We start from the raw sequence: 13528 nt of genomic DNA on the forward strand, positions 1-13528 counted from the left end.
TCAAAGCCAGCGAGACTACGGAGATGAATCTCCTGGCATATAGAAAAGCTGTAAGCAGGAAATAAGGGAAAAGATTTCCCCTCAACTATTCAGCATTATAAACTGCAAATCCATCTGGGCCTGGAAACAAGCCAAACCTGAAGAGTCCTTAGTGACTTCTCTTGTTTGAATAATACTTTTTGAATCTGTTTGCTAAAATGCGACGTGAGGGTCTGTTATTAATTCAAAACTAGTCTTGCTTTTCTCAGCCTGTACCACCACTTCAACCACTTCACCGCTTCAACCACCACTTACAGAAATTATCTTAAAAGTGGTTTATCACCTTCATGTATCATTCTAATACATACTAAGTGATGTATTGTTTAAAAGCAAACATCAAAGCTCTGCCCGCAAGCTTTCAGTCTATACTCATCCTGTTTGAATCATTTCCTCCTTCCAGAGGCCTGCTAGACCTTCCCAACAATCTAACAATCTAACATATTAGCACTTCAGAACATGCACAACTGGAATTTATAAAATGTTTACACCACTTAACATAATAAAAATCTTGAAGAGGTTTACATAAAAACAATTTTAAGAATTCAATAACATTTCCTGAATATGAGTTAAAAACAAGATACAATTAAAATTATGGAATGATATTCTTGACGAGGTGTGCCTGGCGCCATCACTGTTATCTTTTTGGCGCCAGGTCAAAACTTTCCTCTTCTCCCAGGCATTTTAGCATGTGTTCTTAAATTGTTTTAAAAAAATTTAATTGTGTTTTAAATGGTTTTTAAAAGATGTGTTTTAAATTTGTATATTTGTTTTTAATGTTTTTAGTTACTGTAAACCGCCCAGAGAGCTTCGGCTATGAGGCGGTATACAATAAAATAAATAAATAAATGAGCACTGTACAAAGCAAAACACTGAGAATTGTCTTCATACCTGCAAATCTAAAAGCTTAGTCCTTTTCAAAAGCTCATATATATTTTGACCTTTCAAAGTGCAAAATAAAGCTTGCAAAGGTACATGCAGAAGCACAGCATCAACCTCTTTTTATATACACATATCCACACCTTGCCATTGGGCATGCTGGTTTTCTATTAGGATGCCTGCTGCAGTTTTGTTTAATGGTTTGGACTGTTTAATAGCAGGACTTTGAACTTGATTTTAAGTTTATATTTTAATGTTTTATTGTGTATTTTGCTGTTTTGACTGGACAGATGTGTAAACTGCCCTGAGATCTTCATTGATGAAGGGTGTTTAAAAAAATCAGATACGTAAAGATACTATTGGAATCCTTTAGTTGTAGGACTGATTTATTGTCCTGGGTTTCACAACTTCACACATGCATGGAACCTTTAAGCAAGCTGTGCACCAAAAGGCAGTCACAAGCCCTCTATAAGCACTATGTGGTTATGTTCATATTGGTATTCCTGATAAAGGCTACAATATATGGTGTTGTTTCTTCTACTACTGATACTGCTGCTACTGCTGCTGCTGCTGCTGCTGCTGCTACTGCTACTGCTACTACTACTACTACATGGTGTATTCTTCCCCATTAACACATACAGTATGTGTTGTGTACTTTGTCTAAAATACATACAAATTTCAGTAATCAGCCATACATATGCCACTGCAGTGCCGTCTTTGCAATGTGTCAACTGAAAAAGAGGTTTTGAAGAACTCCTCCCTGGACAATAGACTGCAGGATGGCCTGCCTATTCCATCAGGAAAGTCTTGCCTTTCACTGACCAAAAAAATGTCCAAGACTTGTTTCTGTCACAAGTTCATAAGACTAGATCCCCTTTTAATGAAGATGTAAATTTTGGTCGAAAAGATCCATCTTGGATAGGTTATTATTATTATCATTATCATCATTTATTTATATAGCACCATCAGATGCACATGGAACTGTACATAAAAAAACAAGTCCCTGCCCAAAAAGGCATACAATCTAGATAAAATGAGGACAACAAAGGAAGGTGGGGGGAAACAAATAAGAGGACAAAGCAATGACTTCAAATAGACATACTCTAGAAACACTAATAATAACAGTAACAATAATAATAAAGCTGAAACTCCAAAAGCTTTGAGGGGGGAAAGTTTTTAAAGAAGACTTAAAAACTGAGATTGAGGGAGCAGTCCGCAAATGCTCTGGGAGATAATTCCAGGAATATGAAGCAGCAAGAGAAAATGTACAAAGTTGAGCTAAAGAGCTAACAACTCTGGGGTGGGTAAGAAGCACAAAGTTGGAGAAACAGAGATCCCAAGCAGGGCTATGATGAGGAATAAGAACCGAGATATAAGGAGGAGCCAGATAGCGTAAAGCTTTAAACATTCTTGTTTTAACTGTTGTTGTTTTAAGAATAATCATTCTTGTTTTAACTAATTATATCCCCTGTTGTGGATGAAGCCTGGTAGGCATTTGTTTTGAATTGTTGTATGGCAGCCTCATGGGCATGTGCATTGCTTTGTGCTCGATAAAACTGGTTTGTACTTTCCGCTTTGTGTTTTGGATTTCTTTTCCAGCTTATACAGTCTGTAAAACTCTAGGAAGCCCTCACACTGACCTGTGTGTTTATGGCTGGCCCAGTGACTGGAGGCAGTCATGAGCTGGAAAAGGGCCAATGAACTGAACCTGAATCCTGACAAGATAAAAATGCTGTGAGTTGGCAATTTCAAGGATGGAAAATGGTTGCACATCCTGTTCTAGATGGGGTCGCTTCCCTGCAAGGTACAGGTACATAATGTGGGGGTGCTCCTTGGTCCAGTATTGGCACAGAAGGCCCAGATGGCTTCAGCGCCTTGGAGTACATATTTCTAGCTATGGCAGGGTGGGGTGTCGCTTCTTTAGGGTTTCTTCCCCTCTTAAAACGTTTTTGTAGGTCTCCTTAGCTTGCTCTATTGACACCATAAGAATTGGATCTCACCCTTGAACATTCCTAACAGAGTGAATAATGATCTACAGAAGAATCTATTTCCTAAATAAATAAAAATATCTCTCAATAAGCATAAGCATTTATTAACTGCACAAAGTTCAGTTTTAATCTTTGAAGCCTTTGAGCATGAAAAAACAAGCATGGTCTTACCTCTCCATGTCTTACAGGAGTAATAGTTCCTCTTGACACCCCCATGCGGAACAGAGTTTCAGTGGCCTGTATACAAAAAGAAAAAATTATTTCAAAAAACAGCCAATTTGACAACCTTTTTCAAATAACTGCACTAAAAACTAGGACCATACAATCCTATGCACACTTGCTAAGGAGTATGTTCAAATGAACTCAATAAGATTTACTTTCAAATCAACACACAGAGGATTGCAGTTATTACATATTTTTTGTAAAATGTTAAACACGAAGGCACACATAATGCAACCTTTCAAGCAGGGCTGTGGAGTCGGAGTCGGAAGCAATTTTGGGTGGAGTCAGAGTCGGTAGAAATGTACCGACTCCGACTTCAAAATAAAAACTTTCATAAGAATTTAGGAAAGTTTTCTTGTTCAGAAATTTTAATAAAATAAATATATTTTATGTTCTATCAATATAACCTGATGATTCACGTGGTGGTGATGAAATGCCTTGTGCTACCATTTTACTACAGTAAATTTGTTATTACTAGTTAATATACATTTGCCATTTATGAAGGAGTCGGAGTCGGAGTCAGAGTAGGACAGTAGAAAAACAGAGGAGTCAGAGTCGATACCGGCTCCACAGCCCTGCTTTCAAGGTGAAAGCACTAAATGAAGGATATTTTTACACCTGTTAGATGATGCTTTTTATGTTCATAGGAAAAAACATAAGTGAAAATCCACCACCCCCAAGAAAAGAAAAGAAAAATTTTAACACGTGACTTTATTACAAAAGTATAGACCTGTGCTTTAACAGCTTTACAGATATATCTCATGAGGTTTAGAGATCTGTCTTCTGTACAGCTCAGTGCAACACCTTTTACAGGAAACTAATTATAAAAGGAAATAAGCCTTTTCAACAATGGTCATTGACAGACACTGAATAATCCTCTTTTCTGACCACCACTAACATCATGCAATGGTTTAGAAGATAAAACAAAATCATGAGAGGAAAACAGTCGAACAAAATGCTTGCTATTTTTATCAGTATTTCTGACTAAATGAACTAAATGGTTACAGTTAAAAAGACTCATCCCATTATAAGAAGAGCGCCCTGGATTCATTAATTCCAAGAAGGACAGAGGAACATGTCAAGGATAACTTTTTAAACGCACAACACGCATGGAGAACTGTTTTCCTAAAACCATGTAGTTAGTGTGTGTGTATGAATATACAATACTTTTAATTGCCCCTTCCATGTTTCAGTAGGTCTATAACACATTTTTATTTCCTCATGCTTTTAACTTTTTGCTTCCAATGAATGCAACAGCCTACTCGCAAACTTCAATTTATTAGCTCATTACACCCACAAAAGTTCTTACCAGCTCCACGACCTACTTCTTTTTCTCCCTCTTGAAGATTAAAGGGGTGAGAACCTCACACAACCTTTGTGTTCTGCAGAATTGATTTCTTTCATCAGCTCTTTCCACCAACATTTTAAGGATGTTTCACCCAAATAGAACATTCTGTCAATACTGATAAGCTCCTTTTGTTTCCATTGAGAGCCAGTGGTGTGTGTGACTTTTGTTCTTCTCCCACTGGAAAGAGACCTCCTTTAATATACTTGTACTCGCACAGCTAAAATCAAAATGGCAAAGCTCCTTAGAGAAAAAGAGAGATTCACAGCATTTGTGAGTCTAGGATCACAGGTTTCTTGATAGGATCACCTCTCACATGTGTTGACTACAGCTAAGATGATTAGAACTATACTTAATGTTTCTTTGCTTCAATGAGAGTTGGAGAGAAGGGCCTAACAAGTACAAAGCCTCTGAACAACAGGGTTTTTAAAATATATGTATATACATACAGAGGAAGCTGACTGTTTAAGGGGCTATGTAATTAGTCAAGACAAAGGGGAGGACTGGGAAGTATAACAAGATTGTGTTGACATAAAACCCCCATGGTTGTATACAAGTGTTTAGATGAGTTAATAATGTTCACCCTTATAAAATTCACTTTACGAGAAGCATTTTTAAAAAACTTTTTTCCAAAGATCACTTTTGTAAAGCCTCTTAATAAATAGGGGGAAATTATAAATTAGAATTTGGGGTGAGACCATTGAGAATAATTGGCATAGTTTTCAAACAACCTGAACTGAAATGCAAATCTAAATTCTTTGAAAATTTCATACGTGACCTGAGAATGTTTAGCTCTAAGTGTCTTTCAAATTTTAATATTGTACTAATGTTGTATAGAATTAGAGGTACAATGCACTTGGGGTCTGCTGCTGTGAAAGCCTGCAACAGCTTTAATAATCTACATCCAGATAAAAATAAAGTCTTAATAAAAAGTCTATACAAACGCTAAGGGACAAATATAGAATTTTGGCAATTGCAAGCTTGCTTGCAAGTTTATTTTTACCCACTTTTCAATCTTCTCAGAGACATCTGGTTGGCCTCTGTTCTGCTCTAGCAAGAGTTTCTTTCTCTCTGTTCTTTTAAGTGCTTTTTAGAGAATAAGCAGTGACTATCTGTACAGTGGTCCCTTAGGAAAGGAGTGAAATTGGGTCTTACGCTAGTATATTCATATGATCAAATAGTTACTCTAGTATATTCATACTTTCCCCCTTCCTTGCTTTAAACTCTTCTCTCTCCCTCATTCAGAATTATATGGGGGTTAAAGCATGTTAAGGAGTTCGTTAAATTGAAATAATTGTTTATGTGAAAACAAGTCGTATGTTCTTCTGAGAGCCAATCCAACACTCCTGCCACTGTGGCCACACCACGTTCAGCACCTTGTTAAGCAGCTCGGTGTCCAAAAACTAGCTGCGTGATGCTTTTGCTGCCATGCCAACACCTATTGGATCCTGAGGTTTACTGCAACTATTACTCTCTCCCTTCTCCCCTTCCCACCCTGCACCTTCAGCTGATTGTGCGTGCTGGTATCTGGTGTGAAGATGTCTAGATGCAGCACTCTCATTTGTTTTTGTTTTGTTTTGGTTATTACTTTTAACAAAAAAAGAAATTATGCCCAGAAAGCCAAAAAGGACAAAAACAGCTGGTATAGCACAGTGGGGAGGAGAGCCCGGCTTGGAGTCCAGAGTCTGTGAGTTCAAATCGCCACTTGTGTCTCCTGGGTGTCAAGGGCCAGCTAAAGATCACCCCTACAGTGAGTGGCTCAGGGGTTATGTGCCCTGGCACCTGTGCAGCCGTGGGCAAGCTGCAGAGTCCCAAGGAGCCCAGTTGCCCCCCAGCTGGCAGTTGCGGACAAGGAAGGGGCTGGCTTGTGCAGCTGTGGCAAGCTGAGCAGGCCCTAGCCAGCTGGGGAGGACTAGCCTCAGAGGGAGGCAATGGTAAATCCTTCTTTACCCTTGGAGGTACCAAATTCTGGAAGGCATCCAGGTCTCAGTGTCAAAAGATCCAAAAAGGGTCAGGGTTACATGTAAGAACTGCAGGCTTGCGCATAATCTGCACACTTCATGCCAGTGAACCTTGTGTTCTCAAAGATCCTCCTTTCAACACTAATCAGGCAACCACCATTACAGCAGTCTGTGAAATGGTCATGGACTGCCTTCAAGTCGATCCTGACTTATGGCTACCCTATGAATAGGGTTTTCAGTGGGAGCAGCAGGCTGGAAAGCCCAACTGATAAATAATTTTCCTCATCTTTATATTTTGAGTATAGTTCTGTGTAAATACATGATATCCTCAAGAAATATTCAGGTGTACCATATTGGAAGACTCATTTCAGTGCATTCTCTTTTAAGCAGTTTGTTTTTGTTGCAGCCCCCTCCTCAAAATGTTTTCATATATAAATATTCAATATATTTAGGTCTGCACTTACACAGATTTATCTATGAGTAAGTAAGTCCTATTGATCTCTATAGGACTAATATCTCAGTAGACAGGTATAGGATTGTTCTATGAAAGCCTGCATCAAAACCCACAGATACTTCAAGAATAACAGGCAATGAAAAATGCAATACTTTAATTATGATAGTTACAGAAGATATTTTCTTTTTAAAAGTTGGTGTTTTGATTTTAAAAAATTAAGAATCTGCAGGAAAAATGAAAAGAGGAAAACCACATTCCTGTTTCTGCCAAAACTCTTTCTATTAAAAGTTGTCCTGAGACTGAAAAAACTGGGCATGTTTAGCCTGGAGAAAAGACTGAGGGGAGATATGATAGCATTCTTCAAGTACATTAACGGTTGTCACACAGAGGAGGGCCGGGATCTCTTCTTGATCATCCCAGAGTGCAGGACATGGAATAATGGGCTCAAGTTGCAGGAAGCCAGATTTTGACTGAACATCCGGAAAAACTTCCTAACTGTTAGAGCCATACAACAATGGAACCAATTAGCTAGAGAGGTAGTGGGCTCTCCAACACTAGAGGCATTCAAGAGGCAGCTGGACAGCCCCCTGTCAGGTATGCTTTAATTTGAATTCCTGCATTGAGCAGCAGGTTGGACTTGATGGCCTTGATGGTCTTTTTCGCAGTCCATGGTATGTCCAAAGCTCTCCTCCAACACCACATTTCAAAGGAGTGGATTCTTCTCTTATCCACTTTTTTCACTGTCCAACATTCACATCCATACATAGAGATCAGGAATACCATGGTCTGAATGATCCTGACTTTGGTGTTTATTTATTTGTTACATTCCTACCCCGCCTTTCTTTTCATGATAGAAACCCAAGGCAGCTTACATATGGTTCCCAGGCGGTCTCTCATCAAGGCACTGACCAGACCAGACCCTGCTTAGCTTCAGCAGGGTGCTGGCCTCATGTGCCTTCAGACCATAGCCTGGTGTTCAGTGATACATCTTTGCATTTGAGGACCTTTTCTAGATCTCTCATAGCTGCCCTCCCCAGTCCTAGCCTTCTGATTTCTTGACTATTGTCTCCATTTTGGTTAATAACTGTGCCACGTTATTGATAATCCTTGACAAGTTCAACGTCCTCATTGTCAACTTTAAAGTTACCTAAATCTTCTGTTGTTTGCAGAGATAAAAAAAATCAGATCAGTTATATGAAAGTCATTTCTATGGAAATTTAAGTGGTGCAACCAAAATGGGTGTGGAGTAGTCTGTGGCAGGGACTAAACGCTGTACTCTAGGGAACTGGACCCGTATGGTGGCTCACCAGCTGCAACTCTATTCAGCAAATAAGTCTGTTCTAGAAACCCAAGATTTTTACATGTATGCAAGATGAGCAAGTCAATGTATTGTGTGCCAGAACCCTGTGGACTAAAAAACAAATGTAGGCGATGGCTGTGTTGCACATCAAGCTGTATGTAATAGTTTCCCATGCAAAGGCAAGTGGTTCCCACTTCCTCCTTTCCTAACACAAGCAGAAGCAACAAACTACAATTCCTGTCTTAGTGCTATGGCCAAATCAGTGATCATAGTTTATTTCATTCCAATCAAGTCACAATGTGAAGCCAAGTAAAACACAAATTTATTTATTTATAGGATTTATATCCCATCCCTCATCAACTATTTGACCCCCAAACAGGTCACAACTATGTAAAAATGTAACAATGAAAACAATAAAAACCAACGTGAAGCCAAGGTTTGTTCTCAGCTTACCAACTGTAGTTTGTTTGGAGTGAAACAAGACACTATCTCTGGTTCGGACACAGCGCTCAGCTAGGGAGTGTGGTTTCTTGCTCCTGCTTGCGCTAAAGGAAAATGGAAGCAATCTCTGCGTACACAGTAAACTACAGTTTATTGTGATACTTGATCTGGGCTAATCTGTGCAATACAGAAAATGCTTCACAAAAGCACTGTAATCCAGTCAAGCAGTTTCAAATTCTATTTATTTCAGTAGATGGGTCTTATGTCTAAGTGAGGTTTTAAATAATGTAATTCTATATATTGAAATTGAAATCACCCACTGCCTTCAGACCAGCCTAATTCTATATATTTTAGCCCTACAATATGAAGCAAACAGGTGTACATTTTGCTCCACTTCCAAGGCACATCCTTCCTCCCAAGTGTTTACCCAAAGAGTAGGATTCTACCCCACCCAACATTCCAAGTGATTGCAAAGACTGCTCATACAGAGGAGTAGCCACAGATTTAAAGTGGTTTTAAGAGCACTGCGACTATTTCTTCTGTTTCAAAATTCTGGATAGTGGCCAGACCACCCAACACATAAATCTAGTCATCCCAAACTTGAAATACTGTTAAATTAAAAACAAAGAACGATATATTGTAGCACCTTAAAGGCTAACACATTTATTGTGGTAGAACCTTTAATGGGCCAGAGCCTAATTCATTTAATAAATTAGTAATTAAATTCAATTAAAGTGTGTGTGTGTGTGTTCCCCACTCCCCCCAGAAATGTATATTACTTCATCACACACCAGATGCAACATGACAGCGGGCTACAGTATTACGTTTCCTCATACCATTTAAATAGCATGCCAATTATTTTGCAAGATAACATGCCAATTATTTTGCTCGTATCAGCTTTCTGTCATGCACAGCATGAATTCAACCAAGAACTTGCGCACTCATGAAAACCTCTAGTTCTACTATTCAAAGCTATCAAAAAAGATTTTAACACCGCATATTTCAGAGATATAAGATGCTATTATTGTTAATATCTAAAGAACAGCTGAAGCATTTCCAAGAGAGTTAAGTCAGCCACATTACTTGCCACTTGCTAATTTGCCTGAAGCCGCAGGAACATAGAAAGCTACTTTATCGTGAATCAGACCATTGTTTCATCTAGCTCAGTGTTGTCTGCACTGACTGGCAGCCACTCTCCAGGGTTTCAGACAGGAAATCTTTCCTAGCCCTGCCTGGAAATCCTGGGGATTGAACCAGAGACCTTCTGCATGCAAAGCAGATGCTCTTCCACTGAACTATGCCACAGCAAAGCAGATAAGCATCCTATAAGACCAGCCCAAACAAGTAGCATACAGGTCTGCAGTAGGAGTTCCATCATCAGGAGGCAACCATCAAGAATATCTCTTTGCATTATACTGCAAGATATTCCATACATAACAAACAATGGGAGCATTCAGCACTAAAACTGCTGCCCCAGAAAAGTTTGGAATTAAACTCTTTTCCCAGATTTAATTTGCTGAATAAAAGAATTCCTGATCTAGCGAGTTATACCGATTTTACATAAGCAGTCTTGTGTATTTTGTTTTTGATGAAAAAGCAGGTCACACAAAGGAATAAAAAACATACAGCAAGGACTCCCAAACTGTGGTCCGTGAGCTTCATGCAGATGGTCCACGGCATGTCAAAGTCAAATCCTTTATTTGCATTAGCCACAAGCAATTGCAATTAGAATATATACAGTAAAAACAATAAAAGGCAGGTATACAGCTTAATCAAATTATCCTGCTAAAATTCCAGCATTTATGTAAGATACCAACCAATAAAACTGATATATCCAAAATCCATCATCGTACAAGAAATGGACAAGTAAAACTATCAACTAAAAAAAATTACATCAAATTAAAACTCAAGATACCATTGTAGATCTTGTTCTAATGTAGGGTTGGCAGGCTCAGGACCTGAGACTGATTCTGTATCTTTAAGAGAAGAGACAATTCAGCCAAGTGCAGGCTTTCTTGCAACAGCGTAATGGGAAAAACCACAAGGTGGAATTCTCCCTTTCCCCTGCACAACTTTTAAAGATACAGAAGACCTCTTGGAGACTGGGCCTGGCAACCTAGAGGTCTTCTGTATCTTTAAAAGTTGTGCAGGGGGGAGGGAGAATTCCACCTTGTGGTTTTTCCCATTACAGCGTTGCAAGAACACCTGCACTTGGCTGAATCGTCTCTTCTCTTAAAGACACAGAATCATTCTCAGGCCCTGAGTGTGGCAACCCTAAATCGCACCTGCTAGAAATTTTGCAGACATTTCTGTCACCCTCTGCTCTTGGTCCGCAAGGAGAAAAACCACACAGAAGTTAGTTGAACGCCCTGGGAAAGATGACAGCAGTGGGGTAATCAGCTCACTTCTCAAATCTCTATAGAAAGAGCAAAACAGCAATACATGGGCTACTGTTTCAACGCTACCATCTCCAGATGGGCATACAGGATTTTGCAGTGGGATTCTTTTAAAACGCCCTTCTAATATGCCTGACGGTAGTATGTTCAATCTTGCTCTGGTAAAAGCTCTTCTATATTTAAGGATTATTAGATTTTGTAAGTAGGGTGCCAGTGAATTGACATAACTAAGCAGAAAGCTGTTATATCTGGGCAGAATTTCCTTATAGCAGCCAAATTGCTTTGCTGTTCAATGTTGTAGAGGCACTGTTTGATTTATTTGTTTGTTTGTTGTATTTGTATACCGCCCCATAGCCGAAGCTCTCTGGGTGGTTTACAGTACCTAAAAACATTAAAAACAAATATACAAGTTTAAAACTCATCTTTTAAAAACAATTTAAAACACACTTTTAAAAATTTAAAACAATTAAAAAAAAACTGCTGGCACACATGCGCGCTGCGTGTTCGTATCCCTGCCATGAACGAAGATGGCAGCAGAGGCTTCAGCTCCTTAGGGAAACCTCAGCCACCATCTTTCTTAAGGGCACCGCTGCGTGCGCAACCGCAGAACAAGGTAAGTTAAGCAAGGGAATGGCGGAGTCCCGAAGCTCTTGCTGTGCGCGAATGGCGGAAGGGAAGCACTGGAGCCTGGGGCAGGCTTTTGCCAAGGGCTCCAGCGTGTCTAGGGCCGGCCCTGGGCACGCGCACGCATGTATGTGTGCATGCGCACACGGGTGCCAGGGTCCAGGGCAAGCTGGTGCCCAACGGCCCCTGCATGTCTGGAGCCGGCCCTGACTTCTTATATTGTGTTTTATCATATTACAGTTTGAATTCTATGCAATTCAGGTTGTAAAACAGTCACATAAGATATAAAAGAAGCAATAAAAATACAATGAAAAATCGTACAGTATCTAGCACAGCGCATTACAATTGCTACAACAAGCAGAAAAATCATTAAGTAGTCCTCCAAGTCCCTTAGCAATTTTCAAGTGGTCCGTGGGGGGACCACTGATATACAGGATCTGGGAAAGATGAACCAAGGAGCTGCATCATATGCATGCAATAACTACAGTAGAGCAGAGCATGTACTCAAGCACCAAGATTAGTGTTAACTCACAGCTTGAGAGTTAAAACTAGTGATCAATATTCCAGACAACAGGATTCCCAAGCAGAGGAAGTTTACAGAACCTCTCCAAGATGTTACAGGTCAAAAAGGGGCGCAGATGTGCAGCTGACTTTGTCGTTTCAACATGAGGAACAAGGTAAGTTTCTGAAGAGACATGTCAGCACCAGGGGCTAACACTCATACATAATAGTTTCTAAGCCACAATCTGGCCTGGAGGGGTGAAAATCATGCTGTGCAGAGTGTAAGTCATGCACATGTTGGCCTGGTTGTATTAATATAAACAAAAGAAACGTTCCTTGCTTACAGAGCTTCATGGGAAAGTATTAAGTTTAGGAACAAACTGAGGGAGAATTGCAGATCTTGATAAGGGAAGTGTGATGTAACAGCAGCAGGACACTGCTGATGCCTGTGAATCTGAAAATCATATACAGTATTTCCACGGCTGCACTTTGAAATGCAGAGAAAATCTGTAAAACAATAGCATATTTGATCATACAGGAAAAACAAGTGTTATTTGCCCATTGTTCTTCAGCAAGACAAACTGACAGCCTAAAGTATTATACCTGAAGGAGTTCAGTGGGACCAACTTCGTAATAAATAGAACTGCACTATACATTTTATTTATTTTCTTCCACTTAAATCCCACCTTTCGTCCATCAGAGAACTCAAGGTAATATAAATATGGTTCCCAGTCAGTCACACATCCAGGCACTAACCAGATCCAGACCTTCTTAACTTCAGCAAGATGGTAGTCCATAGATTCTGGTTGGCCACTGTGAGAACAGGATGCTGGACTAGATGTGTCACTGGACTGATTCAGCAGGCTCTTATGTTCACTGTTGATTATTTATGTTGCTAACTATAGTCTTGCACTTCTCAAAAGTGTAATGCAGCTTAAATATATTCATGTTTGTTCAGAAATAAGATCCACTAAATTCAGCACTCTACTCTCCTGCAGCTACCGGCAACTGGTTTTCAGACGCATACTGCTTCTGATTATGGTGGCACAGCGTAGCCACCATGGCTAGTAGCCATTGATAGCCTTATTCTCCATGAATTTGACTAATCTTCTTTAAAAGCCATCCAAGTTGGTGGCCATTACTGCTTTTATTCCATGTGCTGTAAAGTTATTACATATAGTTATTATTATATTATTATTGTTTATTTATTTATTTATTTATTTAATTACATTTCTAGACCGCCCTATAGCAGAAAGCTCTCAGGGCGGTATACAACAAATAAAATCACAATTAAAATATGAGCAAGTGTGAAAAATATAGTACAATTATAAAAAAATTAAACATGATAAAAATCTGAAATAGAATTGCCATTGAGTTTATA

The 13528-nt window shown here is 39.4% G+C and overlaps 1 protein-coding gene across 1 annotated transcript in view; it reads right to left on the reverse strand.

Annotated features, from left to right (window-relative positions):
• TMEM135 (transmembrane protein 135) overlaps nucleotides 1-13528 on the reverse strand; it is a 260384-nt gene that overhangs the window by 157327 nt on the left and 89529 nt on the right. Inside the window, exon 5 of the mRNA XM_061628891.1 lies at nucleotides 3075-3140. Within this exon, the coding sequence (XP_061484875.1) occupies nucleotides 3075-3140 (66 nt within the window). The remainder of the gene's footprint in view (nucleotides 1-3074; nucleotides 3141-13528) is intronic.

The sequence above is a fragment of the Rhineura floridana genome, chromosome 5, assembly GCF_030035675.1.
Source record: "Rhineura floridana isolate rRhiFlo1 chromosome 5, rRhiFlo1.hap2, whole genome shotgun sequence".
Classification (NCBI taxonomy): domain Eukaryota; kingdom Metazoa; phylum Chordata; class Lepidosauria; order Squamata; family Rhineuridae; genus Rhineura; species Rhineura floridana.